The sequence below is a fragment of the Drosophila guanche genome, unplaced genomic scaffold (assembly GCF_900245975.1).
Source record: "Drosophila guanche unplaced genomic scaffold, DGUA_6, whole genome shotgun sequence".
Taxonomy (NCBI): Eukaryota; Metazoa; Arthropoda; class Insecta; order Diptera; family Drosophilidae; genus Drosophila; species Drosophila guanche.
In genome coordinates, this window is record NW_022995743.1 from 8,871,586 (window position 1) to 8,899,465 (window position 27,880).

At 42.8% G+C, this 27,880-nt stretch overlaps 3 protein-coding genes across 13 annotated transcripts; all 3 read right to left on the reverse strand.

The window, feature by feature from the left end:
• Window positions 1-2,596: 2,596 nt before the first annotated feature.
• On the reverse strand, window positions 2,597-6,541 carry LOC117588752 (G protein alpha q subunit). Of its 6 annotated transcripts, XM_034280277.1 has the most exons (9): window positions 6,394-6,541; window positions 5,938-6,122; window positions 5,720-5,874; window positions 5,437-5,565; window positions 5,004-5,132; window positions 4,628-4,757; window positions 4,403-4,556; window positions 3,939-4,046; window positions 3,492-3,722 (listed from the first exon to the last, which is right to left on the reverse strand). In XM_034280277.1, the coding sequence occupies exons 1-9, from the start codon at window positions 6,509-6,511 to the stop codon at window positions 3,640-3,642; spliced, it is 1,191 nt and encodes a 396-aa protein (XP_034136168.1). In that variant the 5' UTR covers window positions 6,512-6,541; the 3' UTR covers window positions 3,492-3,639. The 6 variants fall into 6 exon arrangements, with proteins under 6 accessions (XP_034136134.1, XP_034136149.1, XP_034136157.1 ...); XM_034280243.1 differs by lacking the exons at window positions 3,492-3,722; window positions 5,437-5,565 and adding an exon at window positions 2,597-3,390; XM_034280258.1 differs by lacking the exons at window positions 3,492-3,722; window positions 3,939-4,046; window positions 5,437-5,565 and adding exons at window positions 2,597-3,390; window positions 4,215-4,322.
• Window positions 6,542-6,809: 268 nt separating this feature from the next.
• Window positions 6,810-10,417, reverse strand: LOC117588876. Its single transcript, XM_034280387.1, has 3 exons — window positions 10,272-10,417; window positions 8,596-9,439; window positions 6,810-7,031 (listed from the first exon to the last, which is right to left on the reverse strand). Exons 1-2 carry the CDS (start codon window positions 10,274-10,276, stop codon window positions 9,349-9,351), a joined length of 96 nt encoding a protein of 31 aa, XP_034136278.1. The 5' UTR covers window positions 10,277-10,417; the 3' UTR covers window positions 6,810-7,031; window positions 8,596-9,348.
• LOC117588605 (myc box-dependent-interacting protein 1) lies at window positions 7,804-27,879 on the reverse strand. Of its 6 annotated transcripts, XM_034280043.1 has the most exons (11): window positions 27,298-27,859; window positions 15,732-15,867; window positions 15,465-15,655; window positions 15,291-15,395; window positions 15,054-15,224; window positions 14,898-14,979; window positions 14,678-14,803; window positions 13,508-13,778; window positions 8,930-8,947; window positions 8,331-8,337; window positions 7,804-7,823 (listed from the first exon to the last, which is right to left on the reverse strand). In XM_034280043.1, exons 1-10 carry the CDS (start codon window positions 27,364-27,366, stop codon window positions 8,334-8,336), a joined length of 1,173 nt encoding a protein of 390 aa, XP_034135934.1. In that variant the 5' UTR covers window positions 27,367-27,859; the 3' UTR covers window positions 7,804-7,823; window positions 8,331-8,333. The 6 variants fall into 6 exon arrangements, with proteins under 6 accessions (XP_034135934.1, XP_034135909.1, XP_034135925.1 ...); XM_034280018.1 differs by lacking the exons at window positions 7,804-7,823; window positions 8,331-8,337; window positions 8,930-8,947 and adding exons at window positions 10,972-11,864; window positions 11,999-12,141 and having other exon boundaries at window positions 13,008-13,778; window positions 27,298-27,879; XM_034280034.1 differs by lacking the exons at window positions 7,804-7,823; window positions 8,331-8,337; window positions 8,930-8,947 and adding exons at window positions 10,972-11,864; window positions 11,999-12,141 and having other exon boundaries at window positions 13,248-13,718; window positions 27,298-27,866.
• Window position 27,880: the final 1 nt, after the last annotated feature.

Sequence of the window (27,880 nt, forward strand, 5' to 3'; positions counted from 1 at the left end):
GTGCATTACGCACTTTGCTTTTTTTTGTTTGTTTGTTTATCATGGAAATACATACATAGCTAGTAGATTCTTTATTATATTTGGTTTTTGCTTGTTTTAGTTTTCTTTTTCTAATCGTAACAATTGTAAGTGTAACCAAAATTATTGTATATAAAAATACAAAATACATACATTAATCGTTTTATATCAAAGTCTGCGTCTATTATAGGTTCTTACCGAGTTAAATGTATAGTTCCATACATATGCCCGAGTATGTGGTATCTCTCGAGGGGCTTCAGCTTCCCCCCCACCAAACAAAATCCCAAATATTTACATACAACTAACTGACTGACTGCGTGACTGTGCTGCACTTTTGAGAAGGAACCGATCATTCAAAGCAAAATACAACTCTCTGGCACATTATTAAACATACTGATAGGCGTTTAATTATTATGTATGTATGTATATTTATGTGGCTTTACTCGTACTTATGTTTGTGTGGAGAGGAACAGCACGCTCCCAGTGATTGGGTGATGTCGCCATGGAGCTAAAGGAGATCTCAGTGAGGTGTCACAGGGAGTCTGGACTCTCCCCCTTTTGCATATCCTGTGTGCGTCTCATGAATTCCGTGAACAGTAGTGGGAAGGCACCAAATTTGTAGTAAATCATAAAGATATAAACCAATTCAGAGTACTCGCATGGTATGTGTGTGCTTTTGAAACCGCCGAAGAGTGTCTATATATTGAGATGAACACTTTCTGCACCGACAAAACTAAAAACGAACTCAAAAACTGATGGGAGACTTTGTCTGCTCGCTGCTGATGCCATTCTTTGGACGGAAAACTATATGTGTGTTTGTGTGTGTGTGCTTCAGCTTGAGTATGCATGTAAGATAGTGTCCCAACTAACTGGGAGAACAAGACAATCTCGAGCCTGTGCCAAAAACCAACTCCGATCGGGCTATAAGTATTGGGAATATTCGGGTATATGCGTTCCGGACAACACTTAATTATGTATATGCTCTGCTATGTTAAAAACACACACACTGACTTATCGAAGCTTTTTAAAAGCTAATCAATTATTAATCATAAAAATCGTTTAATAACTTTACGTTTACGTTTACTTTTACTAGACGTGGTTACGCGGATTAAAGCTTTATACAACACACTGTTGGATCGTACTTAAACTATGATGCATATGGGTTTCGGTTCGGTTCGGTTCTGGTTACACAGTTTAATGGTTAAGCTATAGGCTCCTCCCCCTGTCCTCTGTCCCCTTGTCCACCGATATCGCTATCCGGATCAAATTCATCACGCTTTTTGGCCCCCGTTCTAACATAAACTGCAACTGATTGATACTGGGGCTGGTGGGGAATTGCTTTCGGGGTAGGGTGATCGAATCTTGGTTTTAAGAAAGTAAATGTGATACAATTATGAGAAACATTTTGTTTCATATTTATTTTACATATATGTATGTATTTATTTTGTGTGTGTGTGTGTGTTGTTTTTGCGTAGAGTAAAAGTTTGTGTGTGTTTATTTGGATTTTTACATAAATTAAATAGTTTGTTTCTGTTGATTTTGTTAAACTGTATATGTGCGTCACTTTGTTACTAATCATGTTCATCGTTTATCATTGTGTACATTAAATTAAACTAAATTATAAAAACAAAAACAAAACTGCGCACGCACCTTGGCAGCCCAGCCCATCGGATTGGCCGCCAAGAGCGCCCGCCGTTGCATACATTAATTAGATCTATAAAATAGCAAACGACTATCAAAAATTAATATTATCATAGAACGTACCAAACGTACTCTGGATAGCAACATGGCTCAATGGAAATTTTGATGGCAACAAAAGTACGCAAGAAAGCCGTAGGACCCTCTTCTGCTGGGGCTCTTTCTTTCTTCAATGACTGACGCGTTTGACTGGATTGGACCTGGCGTTTGATTGAATATCAACAAAATTGCACAGATGGTGCTGCTGCTGCATCCCAGGGAGTGGGGTTATCGACAATTTCACAGACACGTGTTAATATTAATTAGGATGTAAGGTGTGCGCTTCATGCAGACTGCAGGCTGGCTCTTCCTCTCTTTCATTCTTTACAAATGGGTTTTTCTCTATTTTGTGTGTTTCATCATATCATAGATTACAATGCAATTAAGAGTGTGGGTGGTGGTGGGTTCCCGAGAAATGCAAATTATAATTTGTTTATCAATTGTTACATATGCGCATTCGTGTGTTATACATATTTATGATTTTTTGTTTCTTTGTTTGTATTATGTATTATGTTTGTTTGTTTGTATGCATGTATGTATAAATATGTATGTATGTATGTCGGTAAACAATTGTTGCAATATTTACTTTTTACGGGTTTTACGGTTTTACGGTTTTACGGTTTAGCCTAGTACAAAATACAGTATTATGTATGATTTTGCTTTTATTATTCATTCTCTTAAGCATGTATTATCTGATTTTATGTATGTATATTTTTACACTCCTTATATGCAATATGCCTTGAAACTGTTATGAGAAACACCCAAACATACACACATATATATATATTCTTTGCGGTATGTATGTATATGCATTCTCTATATATTTATTCGGGGGGTTTTCTTATGCAAAAGTTCTTGTATCTTGTGTGTAGGTTAAATTTTCCTTTTTTTTGCAGTTTCTTCAGTAAATGTTTTGCATTCTTTTGGTTTTGTCTTGTTCTGGCATTCGTTCAGTACGACAAAAATTGTTTCCGTTTGTTGTTCCGATCTCTAAGCATTTTGATTAAATGTAAGTTACTTAATTTTGGTTTTTATTCTTGTTTCGGTTTTTATTACAAAAGTTTCTTCTATGGTAATAAATTTGTTTAAATATTATTAGTACTTGTATCAGATTTTGTGTTATTACATAATTCATTTCTCTCGTTAAACACAAATTTGTTGTTGTTTTCTTGTTGTTGCCTGTTACAGTAGCTGTATGTATATGTTGCTGTTGCTCTTGCTCTTTCTCTATTTATGCTACCATTTCTCGGTTCCTGATATTACAATTTTTACTTTACGAAACTTTCTTGGGTCTATTTAATGCTTAGTGTTCGGCCTCACATCCGTACTCCACCGCTTCTCACGCTATCTTTTGTTTGTTTTTTGTGTTTAATTAATATGCGAAAAAGGAATTATGAATGTATATATTTATATACATATACATGGTTGTTGTTGTTGTTTTTTTTTTGGGTTGTGTTTTGCGTGGGGTGTGCTTGCATATATACATAAATATATATATATATATATATATATAGTAAAAATCACAAAAATAGTTTACTGGTCCAAATCCAGTTTAGACCAAATTGTATTCCTTAAGGTTCGATTGCAGAATGGTGTCCTTAACAGCTGCAAACACAAACCTTATGTTTTCAGTATCTAAAGTAAAGGAAAGACATTAAAAGACATTATTAGCAAATTGAAATAGTTTAAGGTTAATAGTTAAATTAAGGAAATAGTTAAATACTACTGCACAGACATTCCAGAATGGACATCAATAACGCATAAATATGAATTTTTATTAGGGCACTTTCAAATATAATTATAAATCAAATATTCATTTGCATTGAGGCACATCCTGGCCGGCATTCTGGCATCCTGGCATCCTCCTATCCGCGCTGCAGTCGGCTAACCCAAATTGAACTCCTTAAGTGCATTTTGCATAATTGTATCTTTGACAGCGCAGAACACAAGCTTGATGTTTTCGGTATCTGTGTGTTCCAATAGAGGGGCATTCGGTTATAAATCAATCTGCTCCGACTCTCAACAATTGACTAGCGATACAAAGACTACTCCAGCAGCAGAAGCGAATGCAAATGATCTTTACCTCTTCCTTTAAGCAGTTCTGCGACTCTCCAGGCTGAAACACACTCAAACACACACAACGCACACCCGTCCCCAACCCAACCCGCATTTTTTGCACTTACCTGTAGCACAGGTGAAATGAGAATAGATAATCTTTTCGGAATCTGGATTTAAGTCTACAAACATTCGCAGTATGAATTCGCGGGCCGCGATTGCATCTCGCTGTGGACCTGTTCGGAAAATGAGCCAAAGAATATGTTTCGATGTGTTATATCTAGCGCGAGACTACAGGACTAGCAGTACAGATAGCATATAATAGTTTCTACATAAAATGTTTGGGCGTGGGCAAATAGAAAGCAAATAGATAGCTCAAGAGTTTGAAGTTTAAGGTCATCCACCTGTGGCCGTTGTGAAATGCGAATAGCATTGCCGTTCAGGATCTGGATTGGCGGCCAAATACTTTTTCAACACAAACTGCTTGGCCGCAGCATGATCCTGCTTCGGACCTGGTTGACGTGCGAGTTGGCGGCCACGTATAAATTGTACAGAGTTATGGGATAAGAGATCCATTTAATGGCAAACTTACCATCGTATTCGGGAAAGTAGTCTACCAAATGCGAATACATAATTTTCTCCTCCAACAAGTCCTTCTTGTTCAGGAAGAGAATGACTGATGAATTCTGGAACCAAGGGTACGTAATAATAGTTCTAAATAAAGCTTTTGACTCCTCCATTCGGTTCTGCAAAGAAAAATGATTAAAGTATTTAATTAAGCAATGTTTAGAAGAAGAAATGGGTGCGAGCGTCATACCTCGTTATCAGATTCAAACAAGATCTGATCGTATTCCGATAGCGCCACCAAAAATATGATTGATGTCACATTCTCAAAGCAATGAATCCACTTTCTTCTCTCCGATCGCTGACCACCCACGTCCACCATTCTGCATATCAATAAAGAGTCACATTAGCAATACTTCGAGGTAAATAATACAAGGAGCAAAACATTTGCAAAGCCACATAAATAAGCATGCATATTAGTAAGCCACAAACAGTAGTCAAATAAATTACTTATAAGTACCAGATTTCTACACTACCAAATGTAAATATTCTTCTTTTCGTTAGCCATGTCTAGCCTGGTCAATACAGTCATCAAATATGTGTATTATATGTATATATATCATGTATACCTAAACACAATGCCATCTAAATCGAATGGATACTCTAGTATGCCGGTGGTTGGCACACGAGCACGCAGAATATCCTGCTCAGTGGGCAAGAAGTCGGGCAGTTCAATGCGCGCTAAGTCGCTTAAGTAGCTATGTAAAAAGAATTGGCACACAATCAAACAGAAACCAAACAAAACTGGAAGTAAAATTCGTACGTGGTCTGTCCCAGTTCGCTACGGTACAGCTGTGAAATGTAGAAAAACCCCTAGCTAACCCTCCTCGATATAAGGTACTCGTAAATCTCATAGGAGTCATAGAGAATCTCAGAATTAGTTGGTTAAGTAATCGAAGCAATATGTTAGTAACAAAAGATCACAAAAGATCACAAAACAGGATCTATCAGACACATGCCATGCAATGAACATAGATAATTGTACATATTGAATGTATCTACCTAAATCTGATTTCTTCTAAGTCAAAGGGATACTCAATGATCCCCGTTGTCGGCACACGAACTCTCAAAATGTCTTGCTCAGTGGGTAAATAAGCAGGTTGAGCCACACGGTCGAGATCCATCAGATAACTATTTGTACAGAAATGAGAATCATTTTTAATAAAAACATTTTATGCAGAGAGTCTGCTGTAGGTTGTAGTCTCAGTGTTCGAGAGTTGTTTCGAGAGCTGTTTTGTGTTGTGTTGTCTGTTGGGTTAGACGCATTTCCCTACGAGTAACTCACTATTTGGCTGAATCTGTCAATTGGTATTCTCTACGACGGTCGTAGCACTCCTGGATGCCTGCATCGGCCCATAGCGTTTTGATGGCATTCAAAAATGGATCCTCGAATGTGGTCACTGTTTCATAGTCAATGCTCATCACCAGATCGGCCAGTTCCTGTTGATATTCGCATAAATATGTTCAATCAAGAATTCAAAGCGATTCTTTGATGGGACTTACGCTATGTTCTCCAACGCCATAGGAGATCTTAAGCATGTCCATGGCCTTGATCATCGACTGCATGGCCATGAAAATGTTCTGAAACACCAGTTTGATGTAGCCACGCTTATCCTCGTCCGAGTAGCCGCTGCCATGGATAATACGCATCTGTTTGATGAACGTTGACTTGCCGGACTCGCCCGTGCCTGCAAATGTTTGGGTTTAGTTTATGTTTCTTTGTTTTAATTTTAGTTTTGGTTTTAAGCGGATGCAAAGCTACCACGACTGCGGGGGTGGCAGCTGTTGTGGGGCTTCGATTTTGTTCTACTCACGGCACGAAAGGCACTCAGTAGCAATTAGCGTAGTTCAATTGCATTAAACCAAGCTAAATGCAATCAAAATGTGACAACCGTAACGTTACGCGTAAGTTTCACATCCTGTGTAGATGCTGCAAGGACAAGGACCGGGTACACTTACCGAGCAAGAGCAATTTAAGCTCCCGGCGCGCATCTCGCTTGTCGCGGCGCAACTGCTTCTCGATTTCCTGATTGATGCGCTTTTGTTCCTTGGCCTCTTCCGATAAACAGCACTCCATGCTAACTAGATTTATGGACGCTTACGCGTGCTGCAGCCACTACGTCGACTCTCCGTTACGCTTACAAAATTTGATGATTAGGTTTAGTTGAGGAGTTGCTGGCTACAGAGCTCTGCCTGTCTGTCTATCTATCTCTCTATCTGTAGGCTAATCTAATTGTTTGGGGGATCTGTTGGGGCTGCTGCTGCTTCTAAATTGAATTGGATTGGTGCTTGTGTCCTGAATACGTCTGCATTCAGGGGAATTGCTTGGTACCCGGCTCTAAGTTATAGATTCAGTTTCGATTTATGCATTTGTACTTTGGCGTTGCTCACTCTCCGATCCTCCCGTTGCCACAATCCGCTCGACAGGCTCTCTTTGGCTATTGCTTACTTCCCCGTTCGTTCCCTTTCCTACTCCTCTTCCTCGATGGCTTTACACTAAATCCTTGATCAGACTCCAGACTCTGTCAGAGTCCGATGCACGAATGACGAATGATACGACGATTGGTTCCCCTTGTAGTCCAGCGATCCAAGAACATCTGCGAGTGGTGCAAGAAGATACTTTGATTTAGAATTGTATTATATAAACGAACATTATTTTGTATATATGTATGTATGTATGCAGTCTTGCTCCCAACAGACCTAACACACTTGTTAGCTCACCGAGAGTTCGCCGCGTTGTGTCCAGTATTGGCAATTAACATTTCATATTTGCCTGCTCACAAACTGACTACGACGACGACGACGACGACGGTGACGGTGACGGCAGCGGCGAGTATATGCCCCTGGCCATGGCATTGACTTTGGCTGTAGGGCTGGCTTGGACACGGACTGGACTGGACTGGACTGGTCTGGCCCTCTCTGCGCGCATGCACCATGAACAAGAGCCATGCTACGAGCCATCTTCCGCTGTCATTCCCCCTGCTAATCGCACCTCAAAACACACACACACCCACACGCACACACGCGGAGGTGGGCAACGACCAACAGATTGGGGAAGTGGCCTGGTCTGGTCTGGCCACGATGCGATGCGCTGCGTCCCAACCCAAGTTCAATGTGAGAAAGCTGATTTTGGAAAATCTATGGCTTCGCCCAGTCACAAGTTCACGAGAGTGTTCCCCATCCGGGTGAACCATATTCGATTCGATTCGTGGTCTAATTTATGTCTCCTACCATCAACATCTTCTTAAAGGTCTGAGGAGGAAATCTCTTAAATGTCTCCATTCCTGGAGCTGGTGTTTTGAAGAGTCCACCCCAATGCGTCACCCATTCGTGGGTTCAGCCTACGCCAGAGGCGCCATTTCCTCTCTGCTGCTGCTGCTGCTGCTGCTGCAGTCGCTTCCCGTATCGAGTGCTCGCTAATCCAATTGGTGGCGCGAATGCATATGTAGGATGGAAATGGGAGGATGGCTTTCAGACGAAAAGCAACAAAATATCGATGGAATAGCCAGCCAGTGCTACGCGCTGCTACTGCAGAGGGAATCAGGGAAAGCTTTGAAGTAGCAGCCTGGGAAATAGGAGCCTCACATTGGATACTGGAGACCAGGAGGTGTCCCGCTCCCCAGGATAATGTTATTGACAATGGAAAAAGTAAAAGCAACAAAGCGAAACACTTGTCACTGAGCAAAGCTAGAAAATCTAATTAGCAGTAGCTGGCAATTCAGGGACAGGGACAGGTACAGGGCCATGGCCAGGGGCACGTCAGGGGGGTGAAGCGGAGTGAGAATTGGCACAGAGGAAGTTTTTCTAACAATAGTTTGCTAGATATAGTATCATGCCACCAGCTGGACGGGGTATGTTCTTATCTGCCTTATATGCATATGATAAGAGGCGGCCGCCCCTCATAGATATAATATCATTCCATTTGTCTTCTTAATCTTGATATGACTTCATCTGGCTACGGTCAGAAATGCCACAAAGTTACTCATTGCAGCTATAATTACACTGTGCAACGCTGCAACCTCTTATCAAACTTACAGCATAGATATGCCTGGCGCAAAGCCTTGATTGAGTATTTTGATTCGGGCAACAAGTGGTCGGTACTAAACACTTTTTTAGTGTAACTAATACTTATACTAGTTGGTATATAGTTAGAGTACTTACTCAATGCTTTATCGGAGTTCGAAATCCACTTAATCTGACGAGATTCTCCAATACGATGTTCTTTCTTTGCGTTCCTCTTGTTTTATTTGTTTTATTTTTGTTTTTTGCCTTTTTTTTGCTGGCTCTCGCTGAGTGTTTTGTTCTTGTTTTCCCTGCAGTTTGGCTTAATCGGTGTCGCTATGTTATGGATATCCGGGGTATTTCCTATTTAAATGTGTATATATGGTGTGATTTATATATCTTGAGATATATATATATATATCGTCGCCACAGGCTTTTGTTGGTATTCAAATTAAAATTATTTTTTTTCGCGCTTTTTATGGTTTTGCTTGTGCTGCTGCTGCTGCTGTCTGCTTAAACTAATTCAAAAGCATATTTCGTTTAGTTGGTTTGCGGTTTGGAAAACATTTGTTTTAAGGAACGTGTGTAGTTGGTTGATTAATTTTAATGGTGCGTTTCTCCAACAATAAAAATTACTTCTTCCTTGTCCCCTCCACGACTTGACTTGGCGGCGGCGGCTTAATGTAAATTTGATGCTATATAAATGTATATTTTTATTTTGTGTGTTTTCTTTTCTTTCTTTTGCTTTGCGTGTGCCTCCGAGGGTTGTCGCTGTTGTTCTTGTTGTTCTTAAACACCAGTTTGTAAATGCAACAAAGTTTCAACAAATATCCATTGTATGTGCTATTGAAACAGAAAGGTTTTATGACGACGACGACGACGACGACGAGCTGCACAAAACTGTTAATTCTTTCACACGCAACACTTAATGGCTCCTTTTGTGCTTAATTTTCTGCATACTTTATGCTTCTTGTGTTTGTTTATTTTTCTGTATGCAGTGGAACTGCAGGTGGAATAAGAGTGAGAGAATCAGATGGAGAGAGAGAGAGAAAACGAAAGGAAAAAGAGAGTAAGAACAGAAAAGAAATTATTAGAATGCATTGCCAATCCGAATACCAATCGTCGTGTCATATTGGTTAAAGTAAACACAACCGAGAGCTGGACGTTCGACCTCCCACCCATCGGCGCCACCCACAATCGTATCATGCCCTATCCTGTCTTATCGACACCCACAGGGAACGGAACTCATGTCAGACAGCAGGGGCTGCAAATCTTTTCAGCCCTGCCGTTTCAGGCCACATTTCATATTCTGCTATTCAATTACGTGCCTTCTGTATTTTTTATTAATTTTCTCGGATAAACACTCGAAAACGTTCAATTATCGCCCATCACCACCCCCACGACAGAGTTTTTGCAACATTTTTCGTTCCGTTTTTTTTTTTTGGTGGCGCTGGTGTTTTCTGCTGACAAGCAGTGCACTGCAGTGTTGTCACCGCTATATCTGTTTCACTCGCACTCCTTGGAGCGGCGAACTGCTTTATCGGCGAAACGAATACACACAGAGCGACGACGACGGGCGAGGCCAAAAACGAACATGAAAAAATTTTTGTGGAAAAGCAACGCGAAAATTTACCAATTCGCTCAAAAATTGTTTTACTTGGCTTTTGCTCAGGCCATTGCACATGCATTTCATCTGAAAGCGCACTTCACAATCGATTTTGGGGTGTTTTTCGGGGCCGACTGGGAATTGTAGGTGTCGAGGCTGGAGACCAGGAGACGATTCGATTGCTGGTGGATGGCTGTCGGTGTGTCCACGGAATTTGGGCGAAACTCACAACATATTTGATTTTGCATTGTTTGCTAACGTTGACGCACGACCCGCAGAAACTTTTTTCGCTTGTTTTCTCAAGTATTTACACTTTTTCCACGAAATCCACAAAATCTGAGCTAGGGACAGTGTGACCGCGAAATTATCGATAAAATACACCGTCAGGGCCTCGAAAATATACCAAAATATACTTTTTCATTTTTAAAATATACTATAATATACCGAAAAGTAAATATGCCGAAAACGGTCACACTGGCTAGAAATCATGTCGCGGAATAATCGATTGCTATCGTCAGGTTGAATTCGCAAAACTCGATAGCCTATCGATACTATTCTGTCATCGCTACGATATATTGTCAAAAGCGGTCACACTGCCGCTCCCAGTGCTGCAAAGCAACTGCAGAAGGGATGACCAGTGTGAGTAAGGTGTGGTATTAGCCGCCAAAGTTTAAATTCAAAAGGCACACACGATGCTTCATTTAATCTATGTTTTATTTGCATTTCTGTAAATTATTATCATTTGTTCAATATATTCATGCGATAAATAGGTGTATAAATTAATTAAATAAAATGTAAATAATAACTTTACAGTGTGCACAATTTAAACAATTATTTCGGGTCGGGTCAAACAATTCATTCGATTTACAATCAATTAAAGTAAAATGAAAACCTCGAATCGATCTGTTAGTGACTATTGGATTGTTCTCGTGTTATAAAGCTGGCGCTAGTTCGAGTTTTTTTAACAAACAATAAAAAAAGGAAGAAAAAATACAATTACAAGTAATATTATTTGAAAATAATTTTCGATTTCCAACTCAAAATCCTGGAGGCACCAGACGTGCATTTCTCCCTACTGGCCATCGCCATCGATTCACTCCACAATTGACTATAAAAAACTCGTACTACATATTTGCAAAATACACATACAAAATGTTCAGGTTCAGGTTCCATTCTTTTGTTTTTCATTTTCTTAATTTGTTTAACGATTACTCTTTGCTTTCGAGTGATATGCGTTGAATTGTGTGTGTGTGTGTGTGTGGGTGTGTGAGTGTGTGGGTTTGGTTTTACACAGTCGCATTTGTTCGCATCAATTATGAGCACAATAATAGTTTTAACAAATAATATATGTTTGTATGATACGTAGATTTGCTTTGCCGAGACTTATAACTAGAAAATAAAATTTGAAACATCCTCAAAGTGGGTTTGTTTTGCTTTTGCTTCGCTTCGCTTTTCCTTTGTGTGGTTCAACAATAATAATTAATAATTAATAATAACTGGAAGCACTGCTCCAATCGAATCGAAAGAATGCGTTTCACAGAACAAAAATGTTTTATAATGGGACAGAGACTGACACAGCGCTTCAGAAAGAAAGTTTGGCCAAAAGTTGTGGATTGGGATTTCCGTTTTGTAGATATTTATGATGGGATAACAAAATGTTGGGGTTTGTGTGGCTGTTTTGGTGGCTTGGTTCTCAGCTCCGGCTCCGACTCCGGCTCTGGCTCCGTTCGTCCAACTCCGCTCAGATGGGACGCGTGAAGTTGGCGGGGAAGAGGCCCTTCTCGCTGGTGCCCTCCTTCTGACCCATTAGCCAGCCCTCCTCCTGTAAGTTGGCAAGAAAAAACTGTACTCAATAAAGACAAGAAGTGCATCCATCTGCCACAAGCGGGGAGGGGGCAACTAGCTCAAGGAAAGGGGCCGCTCGTGAAGGGTGAGGCTCAACTGCATTAACTTTACCTGGTCCTCGGGATCATCGTACTCGATCACGCGAATTGTGTCCCCTATCTCAAAGCTCAGCTCGTCCACATCCTCCTTCACGTAGCCGTAGGTGGCCTTCACCCGATAGAGCGTGCCGGCCGGTAGGTCAGCCGTGTTGGCATCTAATGCGGAAAGATAAGAATGGTTCGGGGTTAGTCCACACAAAAAGACACACGTCACAGAGTGTACATCAATAATGGTGGCACAGCATGGCTCTGTTTAGTAGACAAACGCACGCAGCGGAACAACAAAGGAGCAAACTTGGCCAAAACGGGGTTAGGGTTAGTATGCCTCATGGCTGAGGCGGGGTTCAGCGCGGGATAAACCAACGATTAAAGCAGCTTACGTGCAAGCGATAAATGATGGATGATGTGATGGGTATTCGTGGATGATGACTGGTGACTGGTGACTGGTGACTGTTGGGTGTGGTTGGAGCTTGATGAACCAATAATACTATAACTATAAATAGCCTACATACGTGCTGCTGAAGGACACCTGTAACCAGTAGCGTAGCTAAGTCCATTTCGCCCAATTACAACTAAAACCCAAAACGAAAACAGAGATACACTTGCAAGCCGTGGGATGAGAACAGAGATGGCCGCCAATGTCGATGTCGATGTCAATGTCAATGTTGGATGAGTGGTTCGATGGAGCCTGCTTAGAGTGGATGCCCCTTGCAGCATGCCACACACACCAAACATTCAAATACAATACAAAGTGATCCGCTCTTTAGTTGACAACAAAATTAGACCGAGCCTGAGGCCCGAGCCTGAGTCTGAGCCTAACACTGAGCTTGGGCAGTGTCCCAGTTAGTTTTCTGACCAGACGACACGGCGCACAGCGTTCTTATAAGTGGGATAAGGATGCAGAGAGAGAGATAGTGACAGAGATTTACACAGATATATTAAGAGAGAGAGACAGAGCTAGTAGCTAGAGAGAGAGAGAGAGAGACTGTGGACCCAGTGGACTCGTATTGAGGTTTACTCACCATTGGGCACCTCGTAGATGCGCTCTTCGTCCTCTTCGAACGGATTCTTATTAGCATTATTAACGGTTTGTCTATGAACTAATTGCCTACTGGTCTGATTGCTGACTGTACTTGTATTTGTAACTGTATCTGTATCTTTATCTGTATCTGTATCTGTATCTGTATCTGTTGATGTAACTAAGTGCTTGGTGGAAGTAGTAGTAGTGGTGGTTGTATTGATGCCTATCGCTGGTGCATTACCTAATTTCTTCTGCTTGTGCTCCTCGATTGAGTTGCCGTTATTGGCGGCCGCCTCGGCCGCTGCTTCGGCATTCGTTGTTGTTGTGGGCAGCTCTTTGGGCTGCTTGCCGCCACTGACACTGGCACTGGCACCGCTGCTGTTGATGTTTTCCTTTTCCTTTGCTGGTGCACTAGCACTGCTTGCCGGGGATTGTTGGTTATTGTTGTTGTTGCTGCCATTACCGTTCACCTGGAGGGGTAACACTGCTTCTGCTGCTCCCTCTCCTGCTGCTGTTGTCACTGTCGTTGTCTGTGTGGTGGTTGTGATCTTTGTGTTGGCATTCGGACTACTTAGCTCGGATGTTTCCACTGCTTGGATCGCCACACCATTCACTCCATCCGCCGGCGTTGGACTGCTTGGCACTGGGCTGCTGCTGCTGCTGTTGCGCTGCTTTAAATTTGGCACCGGCGACGGCGACTCCGGCGTTGGTTCTGGCGTTGAAGAAATTGAATCAAATCTCGGCTCTTGCTGGGACGAGCTCGTGGATGTTGCTACATGTTTTCATATTTATAGTTTGTTCATATTTATCGTGTTTTTGTTGTGTGAGGTTTGTACACGTTCGATGTTGTTGTTGTTGAATTGATATTTTGGTTTTGTGTGTAGTTTGGTTTTGTTTGTGGTTAGAGAGAGAGTAGAGCATCATTCCAAACAAAAGATCAAATAAAAAGAGAGAGAATAAATCAAATATAACTCAGGACATGCAGGTTAAAGGGCGCTAAAGGAGCACCAATTGGACAGGAACATGCAACATTCCATTTGGCCACAGTCCGCGCAGCCTGGGCCAGCCCACATACACCAAAAATCATCATGGTAGAGAGATTGGGGGATAAATAACCTATATATAGTATATATAAAGATTAGGACTAGCCCAGGCCGCCGTTGCCAACAATTTTGGTTTGTATTTACAATCGAGAGATCGTCCACAAATGGAATGTTCTTGCCATGCCAAAAGGTTTTTAGTTTCAAACTCAACGAAAAAGTGAACCGAATTAGTTGCCAACAAATTTGAAACAAAGTGCAAACAAATATATCTTATAAATTGCCAAAAACTACTGCGAACTCATCAATCATTGACCGCACAGAGACTATACAGTGCGGTATGGGATAATACAGATATTCTTTCTATATGTTGTGTATGATATTGAGTTCTGTTTAGGGATAACCTTTAATGCAATGAGATTTGTTTTGTTTGTACAGTTTCGAGCAATTTATAATAATTATTTGTTTGGTTGAGCAAAAGAAAAGTATTACAGAAAGGGTATAGAAAACGTGAAAGCAGAGAAACAAACAATAATTCAATAAGTAACAGAGAATAATTAGGGATCAAAGATAGACAGGGAGACAGAGTGGGTGTCGGAGAGTGCAGCCCCTCGAGGGGGGATGGACTTACGGCTGTTCGCCAGACTGGAGCCCCCATTTGTGGTAATTTGATTCTGGTAGTTGGTGCTGTTGATGCTGGCGTTGTTCAGCTTGTTCACCGGCGACTGCACTGGACTCGACGTCTTGATGGCATTGCCTGTGCGGGAGCGGGAGTAAACGAAGCAGTAGTCAGCAAGCAGTGAGCAAGCAGTGGTTCGTTCTATGCATGTGTGCGTGAGTGCACAACTTACTTGTTTGTTTGCGGAGCGTGTTAGAGCCGCGCTGCGATTCTGTGGCCAGTTTGTCAACAATCGCCTCCAGTTCCGAGTATATCTGTACGGGTAGAAGGCACGTTTAAAACGTTTCTAGTTTCGAGTTAAACTCCGCATTAGGTCTGGGACACACACCTTGGAAGTTTCGTTGTGGAAGACCTGCTCGGTGGCAAAGAGCGTCTGCAAGTTGGTCACCAGAAACAATATTCTAGAGTCGTACAGGGCAGGCAGCTCGTCGTGCAGTTCCGTATTGAGGATCTCGTAGGTGCGTCGGGCCTCCTCGAGCTGCTCGCGTCCCTTGGTCAGCTGCTGGATGCAGAGAATATTAACAAAGATCAGTCGCCCAGCATCCGCCACCATCTATCTACCCACCTTGACGTCGTCTTTGCGTTTGTTGGCATTGGCCTGGAGATTTTGGAACGAATGGCGCTGGCCATCGTAGTCAATCAGCTTTCTGTTGCGCTTCTCAACTTTTTTCTGCACCAAAATCAAACATAATTCATTAGAAACATAATTCCAAAGAGAGAAAAGTTCCTGCGCACTTACCTTCATTTCGGGAAACTGTCCGGTGTATGTATTGAGTGGTATGAGCACTTGGTCACCCAGTTTGTGTGCAAAGTCCGCCCACAAGCTCTCCGAGGCGCCTGTCTGTGCTTGCAGCGCGTCGTAGCCGCTCCACTGTGGCTCGTAGACCTCGCAGACGGCTTCCATCAGGGACTTGGAGGCCGTTTGTGCAGCTATTGTGCCCAATAAATAAGATACACAATTGTTGAAAAGAGAGTAAGTCTGGCGGGCATTGTGATTGTTTCTTACCGCGAACACATCTTATATAATTGTTGAATTCCTTCTGTAATCTGTTGGCACTCGTTTGTTGGCGATTGAAGTTGTTCAAGTGATCGTCGAAGATTTCATCTGCAGTCCGATCCACTTTTCCCAAATTTTGTAGAATCTGTAAACAGACGAGAGGATTTTTGTGAGAAGAGTTTTTCCTTGAATATTCAAGTTATAAATTCCACCACTTATCAAGCAGTTTACGTGGCATGAAGCAGTACAGATAAGCAGTACAGATAAGCAGTACAGTACAGATAAGCAGTAAAATTTAAATATAAATTTGAACCACGCAGCGAGTTGTGCCAGACTCAGCAACTTTAAGCTCGGCTTTAATTAACGCTTGTCAGCAGCAAAATGCCACAAAGGGTATACGTAAAGACAAGTTATTTGGCAATCGTTGGGCTTTTTATTTTCAGGCACATTTCCTGCTGAGAAAATAGAACACATTCGCTAAATCTGTTGGCACTTGCAGATCCGCTCGGCGTATCTGAGTATCTGGCTTATCGTATGTGGCCCAAGTCTGTCCAAATGTTGCCTGTCAACGCCATTTGGGTTAAGAATCTACATTTGTATGTACTTTCGGCTGAACTCTTCGAACTGGCAGCCTCCGGTCAATTTGTGGCACTTATCCATGGCATGGCATGGCATGGGCCACCCGTTAATGGCTTTTCGACGAGCAATTAAAAAACACATCGACAAAAAAAACTAGAACGGAAAACTGTGAAAACAGACACAGAGCTGGGCCAATGGAATGCCCATAGAAGTTGACACAGCCTTGTAACAGTTTTCTCTGTCATTACAGCATCGCCCACGCTGCCAGCAACAGCAACAAGGAGAGACAGAGAGAGAGAGAGAGAGGAGTGAGTGAGAGAGATGAATATAGTGTCACGGATGGCCATCTGTGCGTATACGCGATGAATAACCCAATATGAGATACCCTAAGCGATAAGCAGCCACAGCAAACGCTCTATTTGCGAAGATCCAACAAATGTGGCCAAATATTTGTGGCCAGAACAGCAGGCAAACCGTATCTAAACTGGCCCCGCACAGATAACACAGTTGGCTAATTGAATTTGGCGCAACGCTCATCAACCGAGAGAGAGAGAGAGAGAGAGAGAGAGAGAGAGAGGCGGAGAGATAATTACCTTACCATAGCATACTTGTACCTAACTCGTACGAGTTTTATATAAGCTCGCGAGCCACAAAAAGACTCGGAAACAGAGAGAACTTCCTCTGGCAGGGAATTTCGGTTTGTTGACCACTCGTCTAAGCCCCGTTATGCGGCATGAGTGATTGTCAAATGACTCCGCACCATGTGGCACGCATACGGAATTGGCCAAGACGGAAATACACATGTGTGCCTGCATGATCATGGAATGCCCTAACCGCACGTATCTTATCTAGCAAAATAGTCCATTATTAATTACGTTGGCGGAAAGGGTGAATAAATTATGTATTCATAGAAATTCAAATCAAAACTGTTTCATTCTATTCATTTTATGCACAAACATCTTGCACTTGCACTGCTTGTACTTGTTCTACTGCTTGTCACAATGAACTACTTGCATTACAGTTCTTGCACTGCTTACAGTTATGCTACTGCTGATGAAGCAGTCAAAGTTCTCCACTGCTTCCCAAGAGTATCCACACACACACACACACATACACACTTCAAGCAAGTGCAGCTCCACCCGAATGAACCTTTTATGGCCAACACACACACACACGCACACCTGTTACCTGTATCCGCACCTGTACCTGTGGCTTCGGCTATGACTATGTGGCTTAAGCAACAAACTTGTTGCCGTCTCAAGACATTTTAATGACCATTTTCGTAATTGAAACCAAACGGTCTCTCGTCTTTCGCCTGCGATTTTGTTTACTTCACTTCCTTAGTTGGTTCGATTTCTGGTGTAACTGTGTGTGTGTGTGGGACAGACGTCTGTGTGGGTGTTGGTGTCTCTGTGGGTTATCCAATGATCCATTCAATGCAAAACCAAACGAAAATTAATTATCATTTGCTGGCTGCCTCACAGATACGAGGGATAATCATGCGTGACGGCCCACGTTGTTGCCCAGGCGCGGGGAATCTTATCAGCGGAGCTACGGGTACTACCACAAGGACGGTCCACTTCCGTTTTGATATTTCTTCTCCCCTTTTCCTGGGGGGCAAGCCGCGCGCGCACCATGTGTAATGTCTGTCGCAGTTTGCGTCACCGAATTCTATATCTAGATGTAGATCTCTATGTATTCAGAGAGGGGAAAAGAGAAGACAAGGTGTGCCTGTGCCTGTGTCTGTGTCTGGCTATGTAGAACGCATGTCTGGTCTGCCTTTTGCATATTTTGTCATTTTATTTAAAAACTGACTCCAATCTTTCTCTCTGTCTCTTTGGGTCTTTGCTCTCTTGCCGGGCAGTCTGTTGCCAAAAGTCATAGATCTATATATAATGTCTATGAGACTATANTTCCACATACTTTAAGCATCACATGTGCGTAGAGACTGTCCAGAACAGGGGCACAGACACTCTAACCAGTGGAAAAGGCTGGGAGAAGCCGCCCCCCCCCCCCCTCCTGTGCCTGTCTGTGGCTAAACGTGGGCTAAACTTTTGGTCTCTTTGGCTGGCACCAGTCTTGCCAGTGTCACAGAGCACAGACCTGGGCGTAGGCTGTGGGTTTGCTGGATTGGATTGGATTGGATTGGATTGGATCGATGACAACATCGCACAGATGTCTGTCTTTGAGGCAAACTCCATTCTGCGTACATTCTTTTGGAATCGACATCGAGTGCAATCTAATGAAATGAAACGTCGGAACGTTCAGCCAACTGCAAATAAAACGAGATGCACTAAACGAGAGCCACGGGGGGAGCCACGGGAGCGGGGGCAGTGCCAGTGGCTTTTGGCCATAAGCAGACGTTGGCCTAGTTCTTCAAAGAATGCAACACAGCACAGTGCACAGTGCACAGTGCACAGAGGCAGGCAGGCAGGCAGGCAGGCAGGCGGCAGCAAGTTGCAAGAGAATCAGAAAATCATTCGCAATGTGCAACGTGCAACAAGTAGCAATGGCAGTGCTCAACCTAGCGAATACCTCTTAATCTTTCATTCAATTTTCATTCACTTTTGCTGATTTTCTACTACCTTTTGTATCATTTATGCATTCTGCAGATTATTTATTTGCGCAAGTCATTCCATGACTCGCCTGATGGCTCTCCTCATTCATTTTATTATTTAATTCTACTTCTAATATTCATTCAAAGAGTCTTTCCTGCTGCATTCAGTACTTTTCTTGATTGAAATACAGGAAAAGGGTGCAAATATCTCGGAATACATCCGCGTATGTACAACATCTAGACATGCACATATTTATGTACATATTTATGTACATGGTCCACTTATGCCCAGAACAAATACAGCAGCAGACACAGCGAACAATGAACAAATCACAAGAGAAAAACTTGTAGAAATTGGCATGAATAGTGCGCCAGAGAACACGCTAGAGAAATGTGGAAATGTGCCATGACACAGACACACAGTGGGGAGGGTACGGAAAGGGCGGGCAGGAGGGGCACACGGTACAGTCCGGGCCGGACCTCTCTCTCGCTCTTTATCTCTTGCTCTTTGCATCTGTGTGCGTATCTGTGTCTGTGTGCCGCCTAACCTATTACCACAAAAGTACATTTTTCTTTGCATTATTATTATTTTTATCATTATTATTCCCTCCAACTTGTTGCCCATTGAGTCGATCATGATGCTGATGATGACAGCAAGAAATGATTATTGCTGTGAAGCTGAAAACCGGTTCAACACCTTGCCCGCTACAGACTCCAAAACCCACAGAAACCCCAGAAGAGAGATGGAGAGAAGGAGAGACCCCACCTACAGTCAAGTGTCATGTGACAGCAACAGAGACGGCAGAGAGCCAACAGCAACAGGCCGCAGATCTCCCCACATATCGTTATGTTAATTAATAATCATTTGAAGAGACAGTTTTGGAGTCAGTTTTCGAGCCGAAGTGGAAATGAAAACTTCAAATGCAAATGCAAATGGAATTCCATTTCGTTCGGTTGGATTTGGATTGCGCAAGAGATCGATAAGATCTGGGATATGGGCATATCCATTCCCCCACCCTGCCTGCCCCTTTATCATTTTGCATAATCTCTTTTGAAGCCTCTTCCTCTGCCATTCCCACTATGTTGTGGCCTGCCTTTTGGCTGCTTTCTTCGAGTGGAAAGTGAAACTCGCTTGTAGAAAGTTCGTCCAAAAACCAAGCAGCAAACTAAGCAGAAGCAAAGGAAGATGGTAGCCAGAGAGAAGTAAATATTTATGCTACACATGCACATATACATAGATATATAGCAGACATGTGAGAGCTTCTATTTATCAATTAGCGCATTCAAAAGTCGAGGGTCCAGAGAGGGTCTTGGACAGAGAAATCAATCCGGAACCCGTTTTGCACATGGAATTCATTCTTATCCGCTTCGCTTGGTAAACACTTCCCAACCGAATAGCCGAGATGGCTATTGTCGCTTTCGTTTTGGCACTGCATGGAAAACATTCTCACTGAGCCCCAGCCAAAACATTTACACTCCTCGAAAACAGCAAAACATTCCAAAGCTAATTGCTAATTGCAAGCGGAATACAAAACGAATCGAAATCGAAAAGGCTCCCAAGCAATGCAGCAGCGGAAAAGTGCCAAAAGTGCTTCACAGAGATGAAGATACTTTAGAGCTGATGAAAATGCAGATCTATTGAAAATAATCCAAGAGAGTTCTCTCGTTGACGTGCAGTGTGAATGCGCACAGGTTAGCCCCTTAAATATATGGATTTAACTTTGCAAATGCTACTGGCAATCCGCTCAGCTCTTCTCTGTCCAGTTGTGTATCTCGTAGATGCTCTTTTCTAGCTTGAGACGAGCCACTGTTGTCGCTGCAGCAGCTTTTGAGATCATTGCATGGCGACAGGTTTTTACTATTAATTTATTGTGTTTCGTTTTTAAGCATTTTCTGTGTTGGATTGTCTCGCTGTGTGGCTGATTACCTGCTTATGTAATTTGGAGAATTTTTTCATTGCTAGACACTGGAGTATCTGCTGTGTATATCAAGTAAATGCATCAACAAAGGCATTCTAGTCGTTATACATCAGTGCCCAGAGTTTTGGCAATACATTTGGTACCCTGCTGCCGGCTGGAGGCTCTACTTCCAACCATTTGTTGGTGCCGGTTACATAAGTTCATAGGTACAAACATATTATTGTGTCCATGCTAATCAATCACAGGCTATTGGGAATCTAAAGCTACTATTCTATGGCCAGGGGAATGTGTTCTCGTAAGTCTAAAAAATATTTGTGAATGCGGTCAAGTCATGAGCTCATACTTAGCACTGGCCAAAGTGTATCTACGCCGTCTGTCATTACAATTGTATCTGTATCTGTATCTGTATCTGTAGCTAGACGTTTAGCATTGAAGCGCAAAGTGAACTCATTCAAGTGTTTGCCACTTATTAGAGATCACTCAACAAACCTGAAGACTGAAGACTGAAGACCCAGCAGTCAGATGGGGCGCGTGATTTGCATGGAAAGGCATAGACCGCAGATAGTCAAAAATAAAACAAATATACTCTCGGAAAACAGTGTAGTTAATGGCACGTGACGCATGGAATAATGTCCAGTCCGTGCGTTGGCCAATCATTAGGCAGATCGTTAACAAATCTCTGCCAAAAAATCACTCGGCCATGGAAAATGGGTCAAGAGCAGTGGGAAAACGACAAGCCACACATTCGGTGCAACTTTCCAACAATCCAAACATCTCGCGCATTCTCTTTTGCAGCATTCGCTTGTGCGCAACGAGTCGAACACAATTGTTTCACTTTTCGGCTTATCAGAATCGCTCTCTTGGCACATCTGAAACGTATAAGAATAATGGACATTGCATAACATGGTCACGGCTAACCGCCGCCGCCGCCACCTGTCACCGTCTTTCCCTGGGCAATCGCTCCTCCAATTGCCATGACAATGAGCGACGGGGCAGGGGGCTACCATATTCCATTACAGGGAGCGAACGAACCACAGACGGAATGTGGACGGTAGGTACGCTTATCAGTTGAAGCGAATTCCTTATACCGTAATAAGCAAATCTCAAATGATAAGGCAATGAGTTTTATTATTCCTTTTTATTGTTTTTTTTTCGGGTTCCGCAATCTGAATTGAAATTGAACGTATACGTCATGTTGGCACAGCCTAAAATTAGCCGTAGAAACATGGAGACTCGCTTTATTTTCTGTGTCGCAGACTGGGCACACGCATCGCTGGAGATTGACAATATTTCCACTCCACTCCAGTGGCATCTGTATCTGTATCTGTATCTGTATCTTTGCTCGATTTCGCAATGGAAACTACGAGTATGCCCGAGTCAGTGAACTGCTTTTAATTACGAATCCAAGCTGCCCAGCTGCACTACGAAAAGAAATACATATTTACAAAAGGAGCAGCATCGAAATTTTCCAGTTGATCGAGACTCGAAACGGTTTGCAGCCCCATTGGAATTCCATTAGGGGATTGAGAGGAAACTGCACCTGCAGCGAACTGAGGCAGCGAATGCCAGCCAAGATGTGGAAACCTGTGCTCAACGGGAGCAACAACTATTTCCACACGCACAAGCGAAATATTTAAAAGAGAATACAAGAGAATTCAGGAAAATATCTGTTGGGCATCCTTGTCCATTCTGCAGTGCACAACATTTAAAAATAAATCATTTCTACAGCTACATTTAGCTCCAATGGTCTATTTGATTTTATTTTATTTCTGTTTCTGTTAATGCACAATCAATTGGCCCCGAAATGGCGTACAATATGCAAGATTAAAGATTCCAAAGAAAAAGGCAGGCCGGGCCCGCAGCAACCACAGAAAGCACTTGAGCGAGCGGCGGCGGTGCACAAATTATGCAACTGACATTGAAAAAGTCAAACAGAGATAGGTCTTACCTCTGGCCCCCCTTTTTTTTGTTGTTGTGGCGTGTAAATCTCATTGAAATTAACTACTTCTCCCCGCCAGACAACACCCCCCCACCCGAGCTCATGGAAAATTGCTCATAACCTCGATATAAGTGGAGGGAAATCATCTGCGAGTGCATTTGCTTTGAGGCTTTGCAGCGGCTTTCGGTGAGGTGCAGTTTGGGGAGCTGCATCCACAACAATTGTCCCTGATTGGGCAAAAAACGCGAAGGTTGCCAAACAAGCGGCACAATTGCACGAGTACGGCTGCCAGCAGATAGATGAAATGTACAGCAGGTGCCACAGAGCCCGGCCCATCCGATGCAAATTTTGAACTATGCTAATTCCTATGCTAAACACACAGTTCAGTTGGAGCGTAACAAGCGCAGCCAAATCTGAATGAACCGAAATGAAAGAAACCGATTCGGCATGGAAATGATTCCCTTTGGAAATGTATTCCGATTGAGCTTCACACCCACTCTAGTAACTGCAGGAGCCCTAGCCTCCCGTTTTGTGGTGTGAAACGAAAGTTTCCCAGCAACTCAATCGGCTGGAGGGGCAATAAATATTATACGTATAAATTATAATTTACTGATTGCGTAAGCTGAAGCGCAGTTTAAGCACGAAACCAGTTTTCTATCTACCTAAAACAACAGCCTCAAAAAACGTATACAAAATGGCAACACTTCGCATGGGAAGAGGGAAGTGGGATGACGGGATGACGGGATGACGGGAACAGAGTGGCGTCATTTGTTGCAGTTGCAGTTCAAAGTAGAACAAGCTACAGATCGCGTGTGTTCTGGTCCGAGTTTTCTCTTTTTCCCACCTGCCGTACTTTCGCAAACAACGCCGCGAATCGGATACTTGAACCCATGACACACTGCTACGCCGGGCGGAGATGCGATGCGATGCGATGCGATACGATGCTCATGTCTTAGGCACTCTAGCAGATCATGAATATGGGAATATGGCATCAAAGAATATGGCATCAGAGTGAATAGTCCGCTGGCTCTAAGAAAAGCACCCGAGTGGGTGCTGCCAGTGAGGAATCTCTCAAAGTTTCAGCTTTACAATAGTAAACAATATTGTGCAGCAGTAAAGCAACAAATAAAGGGAGGAGCCCCGTGGTAAGTATAATCTCCTGCTGCTGATTCCACAAGGTGAATCCCATTCATTACCCATTCCCATTCGGCGTGTGAATGCTTTTTTGTTCGAATTCTGATTAGCACATCGTGTGCCGAGCGAAACAACAACATTATATCGGTGTAGCAGTGTTTCGTTTGGACTCTAGTCATCGACATCGACAGAGCAATTGACCTTGCCGCAAAAGTATTCCAAAAAGTTTGTGGTGTGTGTTTGTGTTGTTTCTTTTGGTGTTGGGCAACACACACAACTAGAAGGAACACAAAATAGATCAGAAACTGGCAAAAGGTGAAGCGAGGGTCAAGGAGCTGCGTGGTGTTCGTTTCCCAGACAAACACTTGAACTTCACACCCATCGGAGTGCCTTCCGCTCTTATCGCACTCTTTGCTCTCCCACTCTCTCTATGCACAATTGTGCATTAATGAAGCAATTGCTTGAGCTAAAGTGAAGTAATTCCAATTGTTATACAATCAAATGTGACATAAAAGCCATAATGCCTCTTCGCTCTTCACTTTCATAGCCTGTCTCTTGGTAATTTCAATAACTGAGCACTTTTTTTTTTGCAATAAGCTTTTGAATTGATTTCACAATCACATTATACATACTAATACATGCATGCATATGTACGTACACACATATCTCTAGCTGTATCTCTAACTGTGTGTGTGTGTGTCTCTGTGCCGCTTGCATTGCGTCGACAGCTCTCTGCTCACTGCTTGAATAAAGCCTAGTAAGCGATCTTTCGGTGCTGTACGCCCCCCTTTTTCGGAGTCACTCAGTGGCGGGGCGTAGCACATGCTGATTATTATTCGCGCCCCAGCCCCGGCTCACAAATTGTTTATCTGAAATATTAGAACTTCTCTCCGCAGGCTCAAAATGCAGTGTCAGGTACGAGTGTTTTTTCCCCGTTTTTATTGCACTTTCCTCTTGAAGTCAGCCGCATAATTCGAGTATTTCCAAGTATTGTGTTGTCAATTTTGATTATTTTCCAACGAATCTTTGCGGTTTGGAATTACGCAGCACAGCTGTATTATTGGAAGGTTTTAAAATTACGAGAATTACGAGGAATAAACAAAAACTGTGTACCCTGCTACTGCTTTAATAATTACATTAACAACTACATTAAGGAGGAAATGTAAACTGCTTTATAGATTAATATACTGCTTAAAACACGCATAGAGAAGTTCAGGTCTAAATCGATGCTTTTCACTGCTTGCTTATACGAACGGCAGTTAGTTATCAATTAATAAAGATAATTAGATGTTTCGAAGAAACAACAACAACTACAAGTATCGACGCTTTGATGTCCCAAATTATATATTTATCTGCTAGAAATCCACTAATTGCAAGTTAACAACGAATTTCGCATTGAAATCTAAATACTTATAAATAAAACAGAGATACCAAATGACATTTACTGGGGAATGGGAATGCCACAAGAAGTTCAACAAGCAAGAGGCAAGTTTAAGCTTCTGCATGGGGATCGGTTTTGGTTCCGTTCGGATCGAAGATGCCAATAAAATGTCAATCGGATGGGCATTCGGCTAGATACTCACTTTCAGAGTGAGGGGAAGGGGGAAACTGAGAACGAAAGAGCAATTTTTGGCAGCTGTTCCGTGCCGCTGCTTAAAAATAGCCAAAGAGCGAGCTAACGGCAAAAGCAAGGGAGAAGCAGTGCGGGTGAAATATTGTGTTGTACGTATGTATATTTGTCTTTTATGTTGGTTTTTTTTTGCAAAATAGAAAAACTAAAGAAAAGTATGCATAGAGTTATAAAACAAAAGCCAACACACAGAGTAAAAGAGTGCGTCGCGTCTATTTAAAGATTGACTGCCAGAAGGAAAAGCGACATTTTCACGCGGCTGGCATGGTGACGGTACTGTTGCTGGCGCTGATTCCGGGGGAAAAGCCAACAGTTGTTGGGGCACGGCATCCAAACGCACCTCAAATAAATGTCTATCTAGGCAACGGCATCTCTAAGTGTGCATGTGTGTGTGTGTGTGCTTGACAAGTTTTCTCTAAGGCAATTTTCGTGCTCATCTCGATGTGAAAAATCACACACCACATGAAATATTCCGAAAATTGAGCACACACCATGCGAAATAATAGAGCATCAGCCGCCCAGAGCACAAGAACGGGATTGTTTTAAAAATAATTTCCCATTTGAGCGTAAATTATGAAATTGTACTAAAAGAAAATGTACCGAGAGTCGGTAAGTTAGTTTCTTCGATAGCAATCAATAAGGAGAAACAACAAGAGAGAGAGAGAGAGAGAAAATTCTAAATTGGTTACTTTAAAAATACTCGAGATGACATTTAGCTGGGGAATGTTTCAGTTCCAAGTTTAATGACCAACACGAGCCATCCATCGCAATAGATCGCATCCCAACAACAACAGCAGCAACAACAAAAAAAGAAAGGAGCGCAGAAGAGCGCACAGAAGAAGCAGAGGAAATATCAACGAACTTTGAAGATCCCTCCCAGCCACTCTAAATGCCAGCATCTCGCACAAACACATCCGTAGAGCAGCATTTCTCACCGCTAGATTACAACATTTTTTAGACATCAAACCCCAAACCACAGACCCAAAACCCGAACCTCTCTCTCACAGCCGCTGTGGTAGTGTGGAATGCGCTGTGGCTGGGGCCTGTGGCTGGGACTGTGGCTGTGTCTGGTATCTAAACTTGTTTGGCACTAAACCCATCGAGTGGGTCAGCTTTTACACATTGTTTGGTCTCTGTCTCCTCTGTTTTTCCTCCACTTTTTATTGACATTTCGCTGGTACGAACAAAACCAAACCGAACCGAACCGAACCGAACCTCCACGAAACGAATATAATAATAACAAAAACTACAAAAACTTTCACTTGTACGCATCTTGCGGGTAAGATGAAACAGATTTCAGTCCACGGGCAGAAAATCAGTAAAGTAACAGCACAACATCACAGCTCATGAATGGATTCGATTGGATGGGATTTGGGATTGGAAGGGAGTACTTAAGATGAAAATGATAAACAGATTGGATTGGGTCCCACGACAGGTGTCTGATGATTCTCCCCAGTGAAAGCTCGCCCTGCACTTCCCACAACTAACTATTAGAAGGGGTTTCCCGCCTCGGCGAGGTTTTTACCCAATTTCTTTTGGCACAGATCTGACTGGAAATGGACTGGAAACCGATGGAGAAGCCCTGTGTGTGTGTGTGTGTTAGTGACCCAGCTAGGAACTGGGGCAGGGACATGACTTTGGCTGGAACGTATAAAATGCAACGAGGATTACACAGCAGTTGCGTGTAGGCGTGGCCAACTGCGAGTGCAGCCTGCCCATCCCCACCACATGCGTGGGCGTTGGTGCGCCGTATGCCACCTGCAACTGCAGCTGCTCGCCCCAGAACCCCACTTAAATGGAAATTTCTTTGCACTCACCTTCTCCTTGGCACGTCCAGCGTGTTTTTGAACAGATTTGGCCAGCATGATGCCTTTATTCTCGGACATTCAGTGTGTGAATATTTGTTAATTTATAATTAGATGAATTTTAGATATATTTATTTATATGCACTGGCCTGGCTACAGAATTTCCGACTATTGGCCGGCCACACACGTTAAAATGATAACTTTAAATGCACAGTGAACACCCAACGACGTCGACGACAACAGCAGATTTCCTCTTTTTGCTGTGTTAACAATAAACGAGCCAATCGCGCGCCACACACTTGTTAAACCGAAATATATTTTCGCCTCGCTGGCTTCTGCTATTTTTATGCAGTTTCAGACGGACGCGTCGAATTTATGCAGATTTTTCGTAGATGGCACGTAGACGTAGGCGGCGACGAACGAATCTTTCTAACCTGACGCTGCTGCTGACGGAACGGGACTCACAGAGCGGCCAGTCGACAGATTCACTTGGCTCCAAAACTACGCGAGTGTACACTGAGTGGGGCCCCAAGTTGGGGCCACAGAGAGTGAGAGAGAGCGCCACAAATACAGTCTTCCTCTCTCACTCTCATAT

Excerpts from the sequence above, each read along its gene's own strand:
- LOC117588752 (XM_034280277.1), bottom strand. The coding sequence starts at position 6,511 with ATGGAGTGCTGTTTATCGGAAGAGGCCAAGGAACAAAAGCGCATCAAT. Across the intron at positions 5,875-5,937 it reads ATGGCGTTGGAGAACATAGC|GAACTGGCCGATCTGGTGAT; the intron begins GTAAGTCCCATC and ends GAATATCAACAG. Across the intron at positions 5,566-5,719 it reads TTGACAGATTCAGCCAAATA|TTATCTGATGGATCTCGACC; the intron begins GTGAGTTACTCG and ends CTGTACAAATAG.
- LOC117588605 (XM_034280018.1), bottom strand. The coding sequence starts at position 27,366 with ATGTCCGAGAATAAAGGCATCATGCTGGCCAAATCTGTTCAAAAACAC. Across the intron at positions 15,396-15,464 it reads GACAGTTTCCCGAAATGAAG|AAAAAAGTTGAGAAGCGCAA; the intron begins GTAAGTGCGCAG and ends ATTTTGGTGCAG. Across the intron at positions 14,980-15,053 it reads TCCACAACGAAACTTCCAAG|ATATACTCGGAACTGGAGGC; the intron begins GTGTGTGTCCCA and ends CTACCCGTACAG.